The following is a 22,555-nucleotide window of genomic DNA, read 5'->3' as shown; positions in this document are numbered from 1 at the left end:
ATTGTAGGTAGAGAGATAACAGTGAAACTATGATCAAAATAGTCATTCTTCTACATTCTATAATTGTTCTTGTAAATGAAATAATGAAGTTTAACAATTTGTTGGGGACCCAATGATAATTTTAGGCAGACTTTCTTCTAACAACAGCACATCATCTAAAGGTGAACAGCAAGCAGAAACAGCAGTGTGTGTAACAGATTGTTTGTATGGCTACCTAACAATGTGGAAATGAAGTTTTTTTATCCAGTGTTATTACATATTAGTATGTGCATAATGCAACAAGGCTAAGATTACTTAACGTTTAGCTTTAGAGCTGCCACAAGTTCTAATTTTCTTACTTGCAGAATAATGCAGGTGGCCTATTATGACTTATCAGAGTGTATGCTAAAGTGTTAGCATGGAGTCTATTACTGCTTAACATGGTGTATGCTAAAGTGTTAGCATGGAGTCTATTACTGCTTAACATGGTGTATGCTAAAGTGTTAGCATGGAGTCTATTACTGCTTAACATGGTGTATGCTAAAGTGTTAGCATGGAGTCTATTATTTGTTAACCCAGTGTATGCTATAGTCTTAGCATTGAGTCTATTATTTCTGAACATTGTGTATGCTAAAGTGTTAGCATGGAGTCTTATTATTTCTGAACATAGTGTATGGTATGGTGTATGCTAAACTGTTAGCTTTTTCTGGCTCAGCCAGCACAAACGATATGGGCAAATCTAAACCTTAGCATGGATTTTTATCAGTGTATCATTTCTTCTGAAAGACCAATTAAGTGTTCTTCCCTTCAACGTCCTCCTACTTTGCTCATTTTCTCCATTCACTGACAGAGGCATCACTTTATCTGATGTGCTCCAGTCATCATGATTTATGGACGGTGTTTCAAAAAGAGTATTTTTTAAAGGAGAGAAGAGAGTTTTTTGGACAGCACAGATGGACAGGACAGTGAGAAGCAGGGATCCTCATTCAGACCAGTTCAGTCCCATTACATGGCTGTTTTCCCAGTACAAGCCCAACAGCACACTCTGGCTGCAAGAATATTATTAAAATAAAAATGGGCAAAGATCATTTTTAGCACTGCTGAACAATTTAGATCCGATTTTAATTTACAAGATAAGGTAGATACGATTTTGTTCCATTTGATTCAGGTTACTGTGGAATATCAGAATACACCCACAAACACACACACACACACACAGCCTATGATATTAGCATTTTTATAGAGTGGGAAGGATTGTTCTGACATGGGGAACAAGTGAGACACCATATTATTCCCCCTGACACACACACATACACACTTGCACACACACAAACGCACACAAATGCTACTCATCTCGTCATTTTCAAGGACAGTCAATTCCGTAGACTTGGCATTAAGATGGAGAAAAAGGACATATTCATGCATTTCATTTGTATTCATCCATATCCTGACAGTGTTGCTGTATCCATGCATGTCTCTCTGTCATGTTAGCCGCTGCTTTGCTTTCTAACACACACTGTCGGGCTGGGGAATACCCAAAAGTGATTTCCAGGGTGGTATGGAGGTGGGTTTGGTAACATGCTTCCCTGAACACGGATGTACACACATACACACGTACACAAACACACACACAATTTTCAATTTCTCTCTTCCTTTAACCCTTCCTTTGTCCCTCTTCTCACCTTCTCTTCTTCTTTTACAATCTACCTCATCCATTTCCATCCTTATCTATCCCATGCAGACTTCTACACCTACACCTCTCTAATGCTGCATTCACATATAAGGTACATTGTACAATAAGGAAGACGGCAAAAGAGCATTTCTGGGACAGCACAGGAAAAAAACAGGGCCAAGGGAGTAGGCTGGCACCACGGAAAAATGGCATATTCATATATAAAAATACATTGTACTTTTAATATTATACCTACCTGGCCTGGTATTCCACCCAGCACACTGGTGGTTGCCTGCCATATGTCGCCGTTTCTGGTGACATCTCAGTAATTTTTCATGTCTAATTGTACAATTCAGGGTATTGTTGTACTAAAATGATTACGTTTTTTGTTGTCCATGTCATGTCCATGTCCACGGCATTTCTCTTCCTTCACACAGTAACATCCGGCTGTAATTTCGTGGTAGTGGGTGGTAAAGAGTTAAATTAAAGTTAAACCGTCTACCATATCACATGAATGCAGCATAAAGGAGGGAAGTGGGAAATGATAAATGTGACCAAACCTTTCTTGTCTCTAAACATTCACACCTCACTGTTGTGTCTTCAGCGTATCTAACCCTCCATTCAATGAAAAAACAAAACTGTAGAATTGGTATGAATGGATGTAAAGCCAATGGAAGGAGGTGCATGGAGCAAGATGGATGCAACTCGGCTCTAGTTGGTGAGGTGAAGAGGCATTCAGCCAATCAGCTTCAAGCAGGACTCTATCCAGGTGCCTCCAACTTCTCCCTCGTACAGCAAGAAAAACGTCCATTGGGTATGACCAATAAGACTGACAATGACATCCAGCCAAGATTTTATAAAAGCTAGATTTAAAGAAGACAGTGGTGGTGCTGCTGACAAAATCTTGTGGATTAAAATGAGTCATGAATAGAATAAAAACATTTAAAATAAGAGTTTCAACTAATCTGCATTGTCTCAGCAGAAAAGATGTCAAACAAATCCACTAATCATAATGGGACTATAGAAAGATGTCAGCTAAAACCACTAATCATGAGACTATAGAAAGATGTCAACTAAAACTACTAATCATAATGGGACAATAGAAAGATGTCAACTAAAACTACTAATCTTAATGGGACTATAGAAAGATGTCAACCAAAACCACTAATCATAATGACTGGACTATAGAAAGATGTCAACTAAAACTACTAATCTTAATGGGACTATAGAAAGATATCAACCAAAACCACTAATCATAATGACTGGACTATAGAAAGATGTCAACTAAAACTGCTAATATTAATGGGACTATAGAAAGATGTCAACCAAAACCACTAATCATTATGGTCTGTCGCCCATCATGTCATCAATTTCACTCATTTTTCAAGTCAAGCCATCAAATTTCACCTCGCTTCCTGTCTGAATGTCGGCTTAGTAACACCTACTGCCCTCAGTGGTCTTTTTCTCACTTAGTGTTAGACAGTGCTGAAGTACTCACCACTGTGTGCACAAACACACACACACACACACACACACACACACACACACACACACACACACTCACACCTGTAAGACGAGAGGAAGGCTCCCAGATGGAGAGTCAGCATGGCGTCATGCCGCCGGGGAAAATCTCCACAGTTCACCAACAGAAGGCTTACTGCTGCAGCAGGGTTTAAATTTAGACTCACCGCGTGGCAGCATCACATTCAACTCCTGTCTCTCTGTACTTATCTCTGGATATTCTCTGGATACGAATCGGTACAAATCTCTGGATCCTTTTTCTGTGTGTGTGTGTGCTACCTCCACCTAACAGTGCACATTGTCACTTTTCTGACCCAGTAAGTTCTACTGCTACTACTGCTGCTATTCTGCACACCCTCTTAGCATTGGCGTCCATACTTTTTCATACTTCATACATTTTCACTGAAAGGGGGCATTAAGTGATCTATGACTTGTATCGCCCTCGATCGCCTCTCCATCTGTCTGTTTTTCTGTCTGTCCCCATTCTCTTCCTATTTTTCATGCATCACGCTGCGTTTCATCACCGGTAATCTGTGACTCAGAAGTTTTCCATGAGTCATATCACACACCAACCACACACGCACTGCATGACTTCTCGACAGTCTGTACAATGACACACATTAAATGGTATTTCTTATTGCTTAGCATGTGTTCTGTTGTGAACGTCATTCCAGTTGGACTAAAGATAGCCAAATTCAAACAAGTGAGTGGTATTGTTTGTTTAAAACGTGGTGCACATAGCTAAACTGAGTCTCACTTTGTATTAGCATTGTCCGAGCTGAGCACAATGGTGGCATTTGTCAAATTGGAATAAAGGTATAAAAGAAACTGCATATTTTCAACCAATCACAATCCACTTAAATCTAGAAGACTAATGTTGTCTTGAATATGTCAGCAACATTCAGCTTACATTAGTGTGGGACACAAGGAGAGCTGGCTGAGATACATGGAGACAGCTGTGGTTATACTGAAGAGCTAGGAAGTAGAGGAGTTACTATTTCCCAGGGAAGCATTTACTGACACAATATAAAAGTTGAATTACTAATATCTATGTAAGTCTGTAGAGCAGACTCACATATAATACATATAAATGGATTTCATTGTTTAACTTGCCATACTTTTAAAAGTGAAAAAAGTTGAAAACAGCAATATCTAATGTGCTAAATATAAAAATTTCTAAATTAGTTTTTGATTTTAGCGGCTAATTCCGCCTCATCAGGTCCAATCGCCCCAGCATGAATAACAACCATTGTTTCTCTTTTCTCCCCTTCCTCCCTCCTCTCTCCATCCATCCCTCATTCTCCAGGTCCACATCACCGTCCTGGACAACAACGACAACGCTCCCATCTTCTCCCAGCCCACCTACGATGTCACCATCTCCGAGGACACGCCCCCCGACACCGAGGTGGTCCAGGTCCTGGCGTCGGACCGGGACGAGCATCACCGGCTGACCTACTCTCTGCAGAGCTCCATCGACCCCAGCAGCCTCCGTCTGTTCCGCATTCACCCCGCCCTGGGGACCGTCTACACCGCCCAGAGGCTGGACCACGAAGCCTGCACCCAGCACATCCTCACTGTCATGGTAAGACAAGCTTTGTCATTGGCTTTGTTTATATGCACACAGTAATGTGACTATTGCCAATACTCTACACTGAATGTGAATTTCCGTATTTCCTCTGATAGTGGCTGGTAGTCAATTAAAAGCCGGGTCTCCGATAATGGTCGGGTCCGTGGTCGACATGAACAAATAAAGGCCGGCCCCAAACACAGCCTGGGGAAAAAAACAAAGGAAAAAACAACGGTGGATACCGGTAAACTCCTGGTGCCTGTTATATAATGTAACTGTAGTTTGTAGTAACGGACAAGTGCCACAAGATGTCAGTATGCCACAAGATGGCTTGGCCGGCGGAAGTCTCTGGAGCGTGCCGTCGTCGATTACCGTAATTATTGCTAATGCATTGCAGTAACAAAAAATGGCTACCTAACGAACCCCAACAGAAGCAGATCAGAAAACAAGGAGGCTTCGTACTAAAATATGAGCAAATAGGCCTTTATTTCTAATTCCCTCTGTTTGATAAGTATGTCTCTAATATAAGCCTGCTTCCAATAAAGGCCTGGTACCCTCTGCAGTTGAGGTAAATAAAGGCGCAGGTCAATATTAGAGGAAATACGGTAAGTAATGTGACTTTTGACTTCTATCAGCGACCAAGAAATTGCAACAATGTCCACAGGTCTCTGTAATTGAACAATAAAGTCGCATTTTCACAATAGAGAGGAGTAAGCTATCTAATTAGAGCAGAGGTCCAGCAGAAACATCTGGTGAAGAGGTAATATATCACCATGCAAAATACTAGAATAACAATACTGCTATGTCATTTGCTTTTTTTGGCTTGACAACAAGGCTTTTTATTGCCTGGTGTCCAGCCCCCATGAATCTCAGTCTTTGGCACTTTTTGAATTTGCATGTCGATTCATAGGGGTCTGGACACAAGCCGATTCACCGGCAGTTATTTTGGACAGATACTGTCCGACATATCTGATTGGATGGTCGATATAGGCGGGACAAACCTACCTTTTGACGAGCATTACAGAGCGACAACAACTACCAAAATGACAGGAATTGGATGATAGTGAGCTAGATTTAGCGATTTTGTCAGTCCTTAAAAACCTTAATGGCATTGATGAATTAAAACAGGAACAATCAGCATGTTTAAAAGCTCGGAAGTCAACGCCACCATGATTGAGATTTGAGAAGATTTTGATAACTGACAACTACACCAACCAATCGGTCGGGGCGAGAAATTGCGTCAGTCTTTGATAGGCTTGCGTCCAGACCCCTATGGATTGCCATACAAATTCAAAAAGTGCTGGACACCAGGCAAAGCTTTTTAGCCTTCGCAGCTGAAATGTGTTACGATGCCAGTCACCTCTGTCCATCGTTGAGCAGTTGAAAATGCCAGGCTTTCCTATCTCTGTCTACTTTGAACTATCCAATAAAGGCAAAATGCAAAAAAACTGAGAAAATGCCAGTATGTGTAGTGTCCTGAAATGTTACTATATTTTAAGAGCATAATGGCATTCATATAATCAGAGTATGATGTTTACAGGAGTCCCGCCTTACTCGCATTGTTGTCTTAATCGCATTACAGTCTTGTTTTGTGTGCATATAAATGTGGCCATTCATTCTTCTTGCTCATCCTGCTGTACGATGCTCACCCAGCATTTCTGATGCTTCCCAAACTGGCCTGTTTGGACCTGGCTCGCTGTCTTTGCACAGGCATGGTGATTTGTTTCATCTTACTAATACCGGCAAAGTGCAGGGATTCTAATATTTGGTTTACATCCTGCACAAGTTGCCACTTATCCTCCCACTCACTGTCCTGTATGCTTGTTATTTCTACCAGTAAATCATATAAATTTTCTAGAAAATATGAAAACATGCAAAAAAGCAAAGTATAACAAGGTCAAATAACGGATGGTGGGCAGGTTAACAAGTGCTCAGATCAAGAAATATTTTCAGTTCAAGAACATTAATCAACCAAGGACACTGGTCAAATAGCTGTCATTAAAGAGGCCCTGATTGGTCATTGACCTTGGGTGGTTAACGACACCCAAGGTCATTGACCACAAATTTCAAAGTAGAAATTTGCCAGGCAGAAAATAATTCCTGAGACTTTAATCCCTGCGTCTCAGATGTAGAGCAGCAGAAGTGCCAGAGGCAATCTTGTCTGTGCTCACATTCTACCTGAGCTCATCATTTAGCAATTAAGCTAATTACACCAAGCACCGAAGCAGCATGTACACCTCATCAGAGAAAATAGGATGATTTTCTACTGACGCTACCAGAAATGTGTGTGGATTAGAGAAATATGGAGAAGTAGAAGTAGGAGAGGAGAGCGAGAGCAGGCGAGAGTAGGCCCTTGTCTCCGATTTCATTTGGGTTTGAGTTCATGGGCTTGCTCAACGCCAGTGAGTGTGTGTGTGTGTGCAAGGGCTGATGAGCGATGTCTTATGAGGGAGAATTTGCACTCTGAAATGAATCAGTCTGGTTCTCTTGTTTGACTTGTCTGACTTGTCTTTTGGTTCAGTAGATAGAAAAAACAACTGTAGAAATAGGAAACACACTGGGCGCATTCCATTACATAATGATTTCTCCTCGCCTCCTCGCCTCCTTGCCTTGCGTCTCCTCATCGACTCCTCAGTGAAAGGTCACGGGGGAAACGAGTCCTCGCACGTGCCCCATTAAAGTGATGTTTAAAGTGTGGAATGCACCCACTCTCTTCCAACACTGTTTTAATGTTTTCTCAAATCAGTTCATCTCTGGAAAAATATAATTGTTGATCTAGTGTAGTCATTTTGCATTGTTTCCTTCACTGATGATCAGCAGTACTGATGTCAGTATGGCTGACACTTCCATCCAAGAGGGGAGATGTTTTAGCTTGAATCAGGTGCACTGATTAAATTTGGCATTATCTAGCTCAGCAGGTAGATAGCATCTATAATCTTCTGCATTGTGTGCTGGGGAGAGAGAGGGAGAAGGGCAGAGAGAACACACAGTTTACATGCATGTGTGTGAATGTTGTGCATTTGGAAAACCACATGGGCTTTGATATGATCCTTATCTCATAATTAAAAGTCTACATAGAGGAAATGAAATGACAAACACAGCTCTGGATAGTGACTACATACAGTGTAGCTATTATACTAGCAATGATATGATTCCCTGACCAAGATCAGGCTTTCAGCAATTTCTGTAATATTTGTTATTGTGATGGCTCTTGTAATGAATTGAGACCAAAGCATATACCATTTTCCATGAGAGTTAAAAAGCAAGACAATTCTGTCTAAACAAAAACAGTGTTTCAATTGCTTCCTATACAACAATTGATCCAGTGGCACACAGTTTTGTTGTCTTATTCGGGCCAGACTATTCGCAAGTCCATTGGTCTGTGTTTAATAGTGGGGTAGCATTTCATAATGCAAAGGAACAGTGCTAATTTAGATGCTAATACTATCCTATTTATACTTGCGCTGTGTGGCACCTCATACGACACTGAGGTTTCCCTCTGATCTCATTGAGTTGTTTTTGAGAGTCTTGGATCAACGCATAAATATCAATCTCATTAGCCCAGTAATTCTCATCTTCTCTTCCCAGTGTTGGGATTACTTGGTCCCAAAGGGCCTATAACAGTTGTAAAGTGACACTCCATTTCCATTTCATTGGAAGCTGTGGCTGAGTTAAAAGCTACTCCAAGCTGTTTCCCTTTTTTTTTATTTTTTCTTTTGTTGGATAAAAGACCCCCCACTTTGAACCATAATCAAGTTTGTTTATCCATCAGTCATGTTCTAAAATGTCAAAGCAAATTTAGATTAATTTTGAATTTGTCTCCTCTTTATTGATATTGAAGAGCCAAAGTCAGTAATCATGTATGTGCTCCAGTGTTGATAATAACTCAGAGCATGTTTCTTCTACAGGTGAAGGACCAAGAGTTCCCATACAGAAGGAATCTGGCTCGTGTGTTGATAGAGGTGGAAGACGTAAATGACCATGTACCGATCTTTACCAGTGCTCTGTATGAAGGCTCTGTCTATGAGTCAGCAGCAGTGGGATCAGCTGTGGTTCAAGTCACCGCCCTAGACAAAGACAAAGGCGAAAATGCAGAGTTACGCTTCTCTATTGAAGGAGGTAGGCACCTTAAATGAAATTTAAATTAAATGAAATTAAATGAATATCTTTGTTCTTGTGTGTTGAAATGTTGTATACACTCTAAGTCATTGCCCTTAAATGAACTATCACACTGACTTCAGTTTTTTTCTTTCTTTTTGATTTTCCAACAGGGAACGCTGGAAATGCATTCCTTATTGAGCCTGTTTTGGGTATCATCACTGTTGCACGTGACCTGGACTTGTCCACCATTGGCCAATATGTTCTCACTGTCAGAGTCACTGACAATGGCTCTCCACCTCTGTCCACCACCACCATAGTGCGTATTGCTGTCACCCTCTCTGATAATGCCGGCCCAAAGTTCCCCCAGCCAGAGTACCAGGCCGAGATCACAGAGAACATGGTAGTAGGAAACTCTGTCACCACCGTCACTGCAGTCAGCCAGTCCACTCTGACTTATGATATCAAGCAGGGCAACACCGATCGTATCTTCCGGATAAATCAGTACAGCGGAGTGATCACCACTCAAAAGCCCCTAGATTATGAGACTGCAATGTCTTACTCCCTGACAGTCCAGGCCACCAACATGGCTGGCATGGCCTCCAATGCCTCCCTGCTCATCCAGGTAGTGGACGAGAATGACAACCCACCGGTGTTCCAGCAGCTTCGCTATCATGGGAGCATCAGTGAGGCTGCACCAGTCAACAGCGTAGTCCTGAACTCAGATGACTCACCATTAGTAATCAAGGCCACGGATGCTGACCACAACCAAAATGCTCTTTTGGTCTACCAAATTGTTGAGGACACTGCAAAAATGTTCTTCACAGTTGACTCTGGAACTGGCTCTATCAGAACCATCGCTAACCTAGACCATGAGACTTTTGCTAGCTTCCACTTCCATGTTCATGTGAGGGACAATGGCAGGCCACAGTTGACAGCAGACAGTCCAACCGAGGTCACAATACAAGTGATTGACACCAATGATTCACCACCTCGCTTCACCCAGGATGCCTATGAAACAGTCCTGCTACTCCCCACCTATGTGGGAGTAGAAGCTCTGCAGGTTTCAGCCGTAGACCCTGACAGAAATGTCCCTACAGAGCTTACCTACTCTCTGACAGACGGAGTACTGGAGCACTTTGCCATTGAATCCTCCAGTGGGATCATCACAGTCAAAAACAACAACTTCTCCAAAGAGCGTTTCCGCTTCAATGTCAAAGTCTCAGATGGGAAGTTCTCCAGCACAGCTCTGATCACCATTCTTGTTCGAGAAGCTCTGGACTCTGGTCTGAGTTTTGCCCACAGCCTCTACTCTTCATCCATTCAAGAGAATGTCACAAATATCACCAAAGTGGCTGTGGTCAATGCAGTGGGAAACCGTCTCAATGAACCATTGAAGTACACCTTGTTGAATGCTGGAACACGCTTTAGAATCCGACCAACTTCTGGTGTGATTCAAACCACAGGAATTCCCTTTGACCGTGAAGAGCAAGAGTTCTATGAACTGGTGGTTGAAGCGGGAAGGGAACATGACCATCTGCGCGTGGCCAGAGTTATGGTGAGAGTACAAGTGGAGGACATCAATGACAATACCCCTGTGTTTGTTGGACTTCCCTATTACGCAGCTGTTCAAGTAGAAGCTGAGCCAGGATCACCCATTTTCAGAGTCATGGCTGTAGACCGTGACAAAGGGATTAATGGAGAGGTGTCTTACTACCTCATGGATGACCATGGTCATTTTGAAATCGATCGGCAAACAGGCAGTCTCAGCCTCAAGAGGGCGTTTGAGTCTGACTTATCCAATGTGGAATACCAAATGGTGATATATGCCAGAGATGGTGGTTACCCACCGCTTTCATCTACTGTTGAGTTCCCCATCACTGTAGTTAACAAAGCCATGCCTGTCTTTGACAAATCGTTCTATTCTGTTTCTGTGAATGAGGATGTGGCAGTGCACACACCTATCCTTGGTATCAATGCTACTAGTCCTGAAGGCCAAAACATTATCTACACCATTGTTGATGGTGATCCATCTCTTCAGTTTGACATTGGCTTTGATACTGGAGTCATAAGTGTCATCCACTCTTTGGACTATGAAGTAGCATCATCTTACCGCCTGACCATTAGAGCCACAGACTACCTGACTGGTGCCCGTGCTGAGGTGGATGTAGATGTGATTGTTCAGGATGTAAATGACAACCCTCCCATGTTCGAAAAGATGTCTTATAGGGCAGCTTTGTCTGAAACAGCCATGATTGGAACTCCAGCACTTCAAGTAATTGCAACTGACAAAGATTCAGAAAAGAACAACATTGTCCGTTACCAGATCTTCTCAGATGTGCACAACAGCACAGACTACTTCCACATTGATAGTAGTAGTGGCTTAATCCTGACTGCACGTATGCTAGATCATGAACTAGTTCAGAACTATGACTTCACCATCAGGGCTACCGATAATGGCTTCCCACCTTTGAGTAGCGAAGTATCAGTCATAGTTGTGGTGAATGACATGAATGATAATCCTCCAATCTTTAATCAGCTGCTCTATGAGGCGTACGTGAGTGAGTTAGCACCTAGGGGTCACTTTGTAACCTGTGTCCAGGCTTCGGATGCTGACAGCTCAGATTTTGACAAGTTGGAGTACAGCATTTTGTCAGGGAATGAGAGGATGAACTTTGTGATGGACACAAAGACAGGAATCATAACTCTCTCCAGTCATCGTAAGCAAAGGATGGAGCCTGCCTACAGTCTGAATGTTTCAGTGTCTGATGGGGTCTTCACCAGCACAGCACAGGTTCATGTTAAGGTGCTGGGAGCCAATCTGTACAGCCCAGTGTTTGGACTGAATACATATGAGGGAGAGTTAAGGGAGAATGCTGCTGTGGGCACCAAAGTTATACAGGTAAGAACCACTGGTAAATTGTTGAAAGAAAGGAGTTCATGTTTTCTTGCAATAATTTCAATAAACAACAACATCAATAATACTTATGATTATTATACAATGTCCCTGTCTGTTTTTCAATACTTGGCTAAGACAATGTTAATCTATTATTTCCAGGTGAAGGCAACTGATGCAGACCCTGGAGTGTTGGGACACATCACTTATTCCTTCGTTAATGACGTGGGTAAGGACCAGTTTAGCATCGATGGAAATGGTCAGATCACCACCATAGAAAAGCTTGATCGGGAGGATCCAGCCAATAAGGACATAGTTCTGACAGTGGCAGCCCAAGACTCGGGTGGACGTGTCTCTTACTGTGCAGTACAAGTTACTCTGTTGGATGACAACGATAATGTACCTCGCTTCCGTGCTACAGAATACAGAGCTTCAGTGAAATCTGATGTGGCTAAAGGTTTTTTGGTAACTCAGATCCAGGCTTATGATCCTGATGATGGTGCCAATGCCAGAGTGACATATTCACTTTACAGTGAGGCACATATCCCTGTGGTGGATATTTTGGAGATAGACCCTGACAACGGCTGGATGGTGACTAAAGGCAGCTTTAGCCACTTGAGGAACTCAGTATTATCTTTTTTTGTGAAGGCTGTGGATGGAGGTATTCCAATGAGGCACGCTCTGGTATCTGTCTACATCCATGTTGTGGCTCCAGATGCCCTTATCCCATCCTTCAGCCAACCCCAGTACTCATTTAGCGTGCCAGAGGACACCCCCATAGGTGCAGCTATTGGGACAGTGCGCCTCAACACTCCTGGATACATCTCACTCTCAGTTACCTTTGCCCTAGTTAATGGAGAGACCGGAGAAAACAATCAAGATGGTGTGTTGGTGGTGGATAAGGATACAGGTGCCATCAAGCTTGATAAGCCCTTGGACCATGAGGTCATCAAAGCCTACCACTTCAAAGTCACTGCCACTGTTCAACAGGCTAAGTTGGATTCTGTGACCACTGTTGATGTTGAACTGAAAGTGTTGGATCTGAACGACAACAAACCAGCCTTTGAGTCCAACTCATATGAGGCCACAGTCATGGAGGGAATGCCCATTGGAACCAGAATCATCCAAGTCCAAGCACTGGATCCAGACTCAGGGGCCAATGGCCAGGTGACATACAGTCTTGGAGCATCAACCCAGCCAGAGAGGCAATCAGACAGATCAGTTGGCACCTTTAGTATTGACAGCAACACAGGCTGGATCTCCACACTCAAGGACCTGGATCATGAGTCCAATCCATCGTATACATTCACAGTGGTGGCTTTAGACCTCGGGGAGACCCTAGCTCTTTCCAGCACCACCACAGTGACAGTGGCGGTGTTGGACACCAATGACAACCCGCCCAGGTTCCTGGAAGAGCGCTACCGTGGTTCGGTTCGGGAGAGCGACCCACCGGGGGAGGTGGTGGCTGTGCTGAACACCAGAGATGATGACAGCTCTGCTGTCAACCGACAAGTCAGTTACCACATAACTGGTGAGTATCTCTGGACACATCTGTCATTGTGTAATGGCTTGTCTATCTGTCTGCATTGTGTTTCTGCCATCATTGCTGCCTGAAAGCCACTGTGTGTCTGGCTGTCTGGCTATTGGCTCGTTTACCCAAGATAGTTGTCAGACTCATCAGTATGCTGCCTGGCTCATTTCCAAGCCATCATAACACCCATGAATAAACATGAAGAGGGAACTCATAACACTAAATTAAAGACGTGATTCAATATATATTTCATGAATTTTCTATGGGGCTTCCAAAGAATGTGTACATGCATGCCGGTGTTCCAGGCCTGATTGAGTAACAAGCATCATGCCGTGATAACAATTTCAGTAGTGCTGCTCTGCCAGATAAGCATTTTTTTTTCACAACAAGATATTAGCATTCAACACCCCCTGACATTTGTCCGAAGGTCAAAGAGATAGTAAATAGAGTTAGAGTAAACAGTTTAAAGACTAAAGTACCTGCGGCACATATAATGAAAGCCACCTTGAACATGTTAGTCCTCAATTTTCTCTCTTGCCTCTACTGCAATGGATGTTTTTCATAAGGTAAGCTTGACACCAGTCTAAAAAAGCTGCAGTATTTTAACTGGATTGTGGTTGACCCAGACAAATCAATGGGAGTTCAATGGCATAACGTTCTCCAAATGTGTAGGAGATAAAATGTTATTTGATTCGTTACATACCCCTCTCTGGAAAATGAAAAACAAAGGCTCGAGGCACAAAAAGACACAGATATCAGAGGCAAAAGAAGGAGAGAAAAGGAAGAAGTAGAGAAAGATAGAAGCAGCATGAATACTAAAGTTGTGTTAATAATAGGGATGGTGATCAAAGGACTGACTTTGCTGATTTGCTCTCTGCTAATTGACAAGCCAGGAGGTAATAATGAAGGTGGGACGCCCCGAGAGACTAAGACAGAGGACCACCATGCCGACGGGAGATAGAGAGCTAATGAAGGACTTTTAATAGGAAGGAAATCCTCCGCTGAATGGCATTCTAATGAGTATCACCCAGACAGATGGAGTGAATGAAAGACATGTGAATGATGTGACCTTATAGATGACAGCGAAAGAGAAAAGGAGAGAGGAGGAATGAGCTGTGGCTGCACTGCAGGGAGAAAAAGTATAAAAGATAGAGCTAAAAGAAATACGCAAGTAAAAACCAAGTAAATGAACTGTGTTGAAAATACAGACAAATGTGACCTTTCTCACTTCTGAAAGAGACAACCACTTGATGTTACTCAGTAGAAAGGTGTAGGCAGCAAACCAAGACAGAACATAGACAGGAATATTTTCCCTTGCTGTGAAAAGATAAGCTTATCCGTTATGATACAGATGTTGCATGATAGAAGAAAAGACATTTGATTTGATTTGAAGTTGCAAACAGCAGCTTAACTTCTGCAGTATTATTGTTTGTTTGTTTGTTTGTATTTTGTATGGGCTCAGCATTCTTCGGGCGTAATCGTTGTGCCAAAGCTGCATTGTATCCAAGATATCATCACTTCCATTTAAGTGAAACAGGGTTTTCACACCTTGATGGAAGCCAGGGAATTTGGGATATCGCTTCAGGCACTAACATCCTGCCACTCACAAAGGCTTGTTTATGATTTGTTAGTGTTTGTGTGTGTGCACGCGAATCTTTAATAGATGAGATAACATGAAAGTTAAGTGTAAACCAAACTGTGTCGTAGCCCCTGGATGATTTAGTGTTTGTGTAACATGTCATGCTGTAGCTTTTGTGGTTGGCTGAATGCTAACTGCACATGGTGATGTATTCGGTCCTCAAAATGTTGGATCTTATCTTCCATGTCCCTTGTAAAAGATCACAAATACAAAAGCAGTGTGGGGAAGGTGGTGGATCCTATCATATTCTTCAATTCACTTTATACTAGGGCTGGGCGATATGGTTGAAATCAATATCACGATAATCATAAGGATTTTTCCCGATATCAATATATGTCACGATATGGTTCATGTATGCAAAATCACGTTAAATAATCAAATGAATGTCATTCTCATTGAACCGAATGGTAATGTTAGGTGTGATGTCAAACAAAACAGAAATATTCAAATAATATTCCTACCATACCTGATTTTATGAGAGTTTTTAAGTAAAATGTGCGTGTCATCATCAATTTAGACAGCAGAAATGTGTGTCACGATATTAAAATATCTTCATATCATCACGATATGATTCCACTGAAAGACAATAAACGATAATATTGAATTATCGCCCAGCCCTACTTTATAAGTATGCTGTCTGAACTGATTAATTTGATTATTTAATGTAATTTCGCTTATGTGAGCCATATCGTCATATATATCAATATAAAAAAAAATCCTTATGATTATCGTGATATTGATTTCAACCATATCGCCCAGCCCTAACCAGAACATTGTTTTTGCCTTGCAGATCTAAGGTAGCAAGTAGTAAGGTACCAGTGTGCTTGGCCGGCTCAAAATGTCCTAGACCAGGGGTTCACAACGTGGGGTCCAGGGACCACCAGGGGTCCTTCAGAGGGTTCCAGGGGGTCCGCAGCAAATCTATGAATTTTTAAACTTCACCATTATTTCATTTACAATAAGTTAAGGCACTTGTACTTGAGAATGTAGAAGAATGACCGTTTTGATCATAGTTTCTCTGTTATCTCTCTATCTACAATACAGATAGTTATGGAGTTCAGGACAAAATCATATCTAACAATAAAAATATTCTCTGATTTGGGTTTGAGAGACAAAATCTCATCAAATGGGGGTCTGTGGCTCTAATGTGGACTAAATTAGGGTCCTTGATATGAAAAAGGTTGAGAATCACTGTACTAGACACTCCCAGCAGATAAAAATCATGTAATAGTGATTGCACTGTGGGTGTTCACTGGACAAGTCTTGATTGTTTTAGCCAGTGATAACCTAACCTCCAGCATTCATATACACTGTCAGTTTAGAATGGCATGATAGTGTTAATTTGATAGTATTATCTAAGATATTACCCCTAAGCCTAAATTCTGCAGTGCTCTGTTGGAAAAGCTTCTGTATTCTGTTGAATTCAATGTAATTAGACCTTTGAAAGGAGGCATGAGTGAACGGCAATCACTAATCCATAGTTCTAGCGGACCTATCCTGTTAATGATGAGCAGACCATTTGCAATAGAGTGTGAACATGCCCATTTTCAAACCTAATACACACTCACCAGAACCCATACCCACCCCACCCACCCCTCTCTCTCTTTCTCTGTGTATGTGTTGCTTTTATTAGTCATCATTTCCTCCTTGGCAGGTGAATGATGTTAAATGTGTTGGTGATTAAATCTGAGTGTGTATTTGTGTGTGTGTGTGTGTGTGTGTGTGTGTGTGTGTGTGTGTGTGTGTTTGTGCGCACAATCCTAGCCCTCTCACAGCAGGACTAGTCTGTAATTAGAGAGGTGAAGAGGTTGCTGATAAGGAGCTGATGCTGAAGAGCTTTCGAGACTCAGTTTTTAGCACTGAGGCCCGCACACACACACACACACACCCACACACACAAGAACACACTGAGCATCTGCACTTGGTTTTAGTGTGAGTGTTATAGTGAAGAGGTGTAAGTGTGAAGTGGTGATGCTCAGGGAGCCTGTCCATCTCTTGTTCACTCTACCGACATCTATCTCTCTCTAACCTTCTCTCTTCAGCCTGTCTGTCTCACACATACTGTATATATACAGTACTGTGCAAAAGTTAGTAAAAAAAAAATCCATAAAGCTGCGATTCTTTCAAAAATAATGAAGTGAAACGTTTCTAAATATAAAAAAATGTACTATAAAGAGCAGTCTACTGACACACTAATGCAGAAAACAAATAAACATCAAAGACAAAATTTATATAAAAATCTAGGGTGCCTAAGACTTTTGCACAGTACTGTATGTGGAAGGATGGGTGGAGGTGAATATTGCACATATTGTACCATATCTTATGGTATATACTATATCCTGGGTGTAGACAAATAAGGTAAACAGCTAACAATATGTGAATATCAAGTATGTCTACGAAGGAGTAGAAGAGCTTCAGTCCTCCTGGTCCTGCTGTCATCCTGCGTCCTGATCTGTGTGTACTGGACTATTGGACCTTTCTTCAAGAGGGAAAGCCTCCAGGTCTTTGAGGGATGAAGGAGGTGGAAATCCACTTCCCATAAAGGTTCAATGATGTGTAAGATCTGCTGACTGGGGAGGCCGTGGAAGGAGTTTGACTTCACCCTGCTGTTCATGAAACCAGCAGTGTGGATCATCTTGGAAGATGGGAACATTAGCTTCAGTCCTCCTTGGATGCTGTCATCAAGTCCTGAACTGTGCTGTTGCTGTTGAGACTGAGTCATAGTGGTGTTGGTTCAATTCTGTGGTAATGTTTGAGTCTGTAGATTTGTGGTGTTTACCAACTAGCCTGTAAAGCAGTGATTCTTAACCTTTTTCATATCAAGGACCCCTGATTTAGTCCACATCAGAGCCACGGACCCCCATTTGATGAGATTTCGTCTCTCGGACCCAAATCTGAGAATATTTTTATTGTTAGATCTGATTTTGTCCGGAATTCCATGCCTGTCTGTATTGTAGGTAGAGAGATAACAGTGGAACTATGATCAAAAAAGTCATTCTTCTTGTAAATTAAATAATGCTGAAGTTTAACAATTCATCAATTTGCTAGGGACCCTCTGGAACCCCCTCAAGGACCCCTGGTGGTCCCCGGACCCCACGTTGAGAACCACTGCTGTAAAGTGTCCATCTGTTCCTGACCTTCCAACTTCCTCCACTGTTCCTCTTTGCCGATGCAGTTTATCTGTTTGACAAACTGTTCCACACTATTCTCATCACACATTATATCATTTCATATTTTGTGCCACCAGTGACCTATGAATATTTGTCTGTGAGCTCTGTTCGCTGCCTCGCGTTTTGAAAACTCACATATTAGTGGTGATTGTCAGATCTGTTTTAAAGCTGACACAGACTACTAATGGGCATTCAACTTAAAAAACTGCCTTTGTAATTTTGCAATTTAGTTACTTAGAAGTTAAGGTCCTCATTTCATGTTTCAATACACGTGGTTTTTACTTCCACCCGTCCCATCCATCTCCAAGCGAGGATGGAGGTTTGTGCTATTTTGACTTGACGGTCCAGTTAAATGGGTCAGCAGCCGCCCGACGCTCTCATAAATCACCCGGCTGTATTCTGGTCTGACCTTCATCGATTGCTGCGCCGTTAATTTCCCTGCACTGTCCACATAAAGCAGATGCTTATGGTAATTGCTGTAATCGTAGAGTTTTAATCGGACAATTGCTTCCATGGAAGCGGCGGGTCAAGAAATTGACTAGCTAGTAAATTTTGGTGCATTGATGTGTGTGTTCTTGTGTGAGTGTTTTTTTTTTTTTTTTTACAGTGGAAGGGTAATTTGTGTTTTCCACCTGCACAGTTAAATACATAATTGTGATGATAGTTATTATTTTTGATCATGTGCATGTCTGTTTCTGTTGTGCTGTGGCTGCCTCCTAGTTTACTTACATGTATAATGTCTATCTACTCTGCTTTTCCTCTCTCTCTCTCTCTCTCTCTCTCTCTCTCTCTCTCTACCAGGTGGGAATCGTTGTGGTGTGTTTGCGCTGGGCCTGGTTCAGGGTGAATGGAAGATGTATGTGAAGGGGCCGCTGGACCGGGAAGATCGTGACCTCTACATTCTTAACGTCACCGCTAGCGACGGACTCTTTGTTACCCAGGCAACAGTGGAGGTGATGGTGACCGACACCAATGACAACAGCCCCGTCTGCGACCAGGTGAGAAATAAAACTCCATGGTAACCGGGCTAGTAGTCATACTCCGGTTAAGGTCTTATTCAGGATAATCTGTTTCCATCTGTGTCTGTGTCTGTGTTGTGTATACAGGCTGTGTACACTGCCTCCATCCCAGAGGACCTCCCGGTCAACAGAGTGGTGCTGAGGGTGGGAGCTACAGATGCTGATGTGGGTGTCAGTGCCTGGATCCAGTATACCTTACATGGGCCTGGATCCCAGGACTTCAGCATGGATCCGGACACCGGTAGGAACATGCCGTGGCTTTGAAAATGCACCAACACCACTTCTACGGCAACAAGACCGATGTCAAGAACTAACCTTTTAGCACAAGGCTGAGGCTGTATTCCAGTCCTATTAGTCTTAGCAGAATAACAAAGATTTAGACCATTAGTTTTTGATGACTAGACAAAAACAAGTGAGATGTAATCCATTTTTCTCTATTAGACAGAACTAATATTCTTCTATATTCTGCTATTCGCCTGATACCCATTATCATGGCTTCCTAGTGTTGCACATTTTATTTGAATTCATCCATTCTGCTTTATTCACCTACTCCTTTTCAAGGTGGTGGGGGCTAGAGCCTATCCCAGCATGCATTAAAGGAATAGTTCACCCAAACTGCAAATAGTGCAAATCTTAACTACAGCTGATTGATTTGCAACAAATCATGGTGTATAGGTCTTTCTATTCACAGTGTGATTGTTCGGCTGTTTTTGTTTTGGAACTCTAAAGAACTGGTCCCCATTGACTTCAGTTGATTTGATTTTGGAGAAGGCTGCTACCAAGTTGTGCTGGCAACCTCCCTGTGTGTTATATAGACTAACAAACTACATCTGTGTTTCATTTGGCATGAGGGTGAGTAGATGATGACAGAATTTACATTTTTGGGTGAACTATTCCTTTAAGACACGCTGTATAGGTCTCCAGTCTATCACAGGACTAACTCTAGATAGACACTCACATGTAGACCTATGGACAATTTAGAGTGTCCAATCCACCTGACTGTGGGAGGAAACCCAGGAGAACACGGGCAGAACATGCAAACTCCTCACAGAAAGGAACCTTTAGGCTGGGTGCAAACCACTGAGACACCATGTTTGACTTCATCTCTATATCTCTGTCGTTTCCAACCTGTCCAGGTGAGGTAAAGACGGTGGTGGCTCTGGATCGGGAGAAGACGCCCGCCTACCGGCTGGTCGCCCAGGCGACGGACGGCGGCGGGCGGTGGTGCCGTGCCGAGGTGCAGCTGACGGTGACGGATGTGAACGACAACCCGCCCATTTTCACCCTGCCGCAGTATACCGCCAGTGTCTATGAAGACACTGCCACCAAAGCCCTGCTGACCCGTATCCAGGCCATAGACCCCGATGAAGGTGACCAGGCTTCTTTGCCACTATGCCTGTCGCTCTCTGGAGAGACAGGAAGACAGTCAGACAGGCTGGCAGACAGAAAGACTAACTCACTAACACGTTAATTCAGTGTCCCAGTACACTTTACAATAAGAGTACACTTTACAATAAGGGTCACTAAGTTAAGGGTTAATTAATGCTTAATAAGGGTTAGTTAATGCTTAATAAGGGTTAATTAATGCTTAATAAGGGTTAGTTAATGCTTAATAAGGGTTAGTTAATGCTTAATAAGCATTAACTAACCCTTAACAGTTACCTAATGTGTAATTTACTAATGGTGTTCATGTTAACCAAGGTATTCATTTATACATTATTTAATAGTTTATAAAGATGACTATTAAATAATTTATAAATTAATACCTTAGTTAACATGAACACCATTAGTAAATGATTACCAGACACATTAGTTAACTGTTAATTAAGGGTTAGTTAATGCTTATTAAGCATTAACTAACCCTTAACTTAGTGACCCTTATTGTAAAGTGTTACCTGTTATTGACTGTAAATAAAAAGGCTGGTGAACTATGACCTCTAGTTAGTGATCATCAGTCACATAACTTACATCAGATTGATACTACTTACTGTGATATACTCTGAATTTCATATCAAAGAGGTAAGTAAACTAAGTTTACCCTCCACCACATACATGATCTACACCTACAGTTCCATACGAAGAGTGAGAGCTCCTCCCAGTTTGCTGTTAGCGCTGGTTCTTATCAGGGTTCTCACACAGGTTTGGAAAGTATGGAAAGGTATCAAAAATGATCATGACATTTTCCATGCCTTTTTCATATCCCCTAATTTAGTCCACATTAGGGCCACGGACCCCCATTTGATGAGAGTTTGTCTCTAGGACCCAAATCTGAGAATTTTTATTGCTAGATATGATTTTGTCCAGAATTCCATGACTATCTGTATTGTAGGTAACAGATGATCAAAACAGTCATTCTTCTACATTCTCTAATTGTGTTAACTAATAAAAGTTTAACAATTCATCAATTTGCTGGGGACCCCCTGGAACCCCCTCAAGGACCCCTGGTGGTCCCCGGACCCCACGTTGAGAACCACTGTTTTAAAGAATATTGAAAAAAACACAAAAGGATCAGTAACATTAGTATATCTACGTATATACACAGATATGTAACACTATGAGTGATAATTCTGCAATGTCTAAAAATTTTTAAGTATGGAATTTTAAAATGGAAATTGTGTAGGAACCCTTTGTTAGTCATCACCGTCCAGTTGGAGGAACAAGAAAAATGTCACACCTGTCCACGCACTGTATCTGCAATCCGAGTTTAACACCTTGGGGAGTAGTTTAAATAATGTTCTCACACCAAACATTTTCACTTAATTTAAAGGAGCTGGGCTTCTTGTGACTCAAACAAAAAAAGTTCATCTTTGCCAGCCAAGTCCAGCCTCGCTCCTCCACCTCTTTTACTGTTTCACCATTCAGACGCAAACAAAAGCAGCTAGCTTAGCGCTGCATATTACATTACAATACATGAAACTGATATGCTAGTTAAAATGGCTAAATATAGCCTGGCATTTGTTATCAATGTAGAGCAAAGAGCCTGGAGGAGCAACATTAGCAATTTGGATTGTGTTTTTCAGAGTTTATTACTTTTTTGACACTTTGAGGTGTAGTTAACTAGACTACTGTAACTACAAACTAGTTTTGTCTGTAAAAAAGTAATGAGGCAGATATTACAAAGACCCTTTTATTTCTTCATGTTAAGTTTGCATACGACAGAAAGTTACCATGCCTTCCACTTTTCTCTGTGAAGAAGGCCAAATAGTGTAGTTGGGTTTAGGTCCAGACTGTCCAGTGTAAATATAGGAGTCAGACGTTACATCCAACAGAAAGTTAGTGTGATGAAGCCAGATAGGGTTATTTGGTTTGGACTCTAGATTCTGGCAAGCAGCTGTTGGAGTGTGGCCATTAGAAACACAGTCAACATTCCTACTTTATTTCTATTAAATATAAATACTTTTTATAGCCTAAGTGTTCAGCACTTTATAACTTTAGGAAAGGAGCTATACAAATACAATTATCA

At 42.0% G+C, this 22,555-nt stretch overlaps 1 protein-coding gene across 5 annotated transcripts in view; it reads left to right on the top strand.

Annotated features, from left to right (window-relative positions):
• LOC139657866 (protocadherin Fat 3-like) overlaps positions 1–22,555 on the top strand; it is a 148,297-nt gene that overhangs the window by 84,637 nt on the left and 41,105 nt on the right. For all 5 annotated transcript variants that reach the window (XM_071535817.1, XM_071535818.1, XM_071535815.1 and 2 more), the window contains 7 exons: positions 4,479–4,754; positions 8,648–8,858; positions 9,011–11,739; positions 11,896–13,264; positions 18,875–19,071; positions 19,180–19,333; positions 20,229–20,462. In XM_071535817.1, coding sequence (XP_071391918.1) covers positions 4,479–4,754; positions 8,648–8,858; positions 9,011–11,739; positions 11,896–13,264; positions 18,875–19,071; positions 19,180–19,333; positions 20,229–20,462 — 5,170 coding nt within the window. The remainder of the gene's footprint in view (positions 1–4,478; positions 4,755–8,647; positions 8,859–9,010; positions 11,740–11,895; positions 13,265–18,874; positions 19,072–19,179; positions 19,334–20,228; positions 20,463–22,555) is intronic.

The sequence above is a fragment of the Centroberyx affinis genome, unplaced genomic scaffold (assembly GCF_046629955.1).
Source record: "Centroberyx affinis isolate AG114_WGS23_722 - 3 ecotype Tasmania unplaced genomic scaffold, CSIRO-AGI_Caff_v1 ptg002772l_1, whole genome shotgun sequence".
Lineage (NCBI taxonomy): Eukaryota > Metazoa > Chordata > Actinopteri > Beryciformes > Berycidae > Centroberyx > Centroberyx affinis.
Note: the sequence above shows the minus strand (reverse complement) of the source record. Positions and strands in the feature narration are given on the sequence as shown.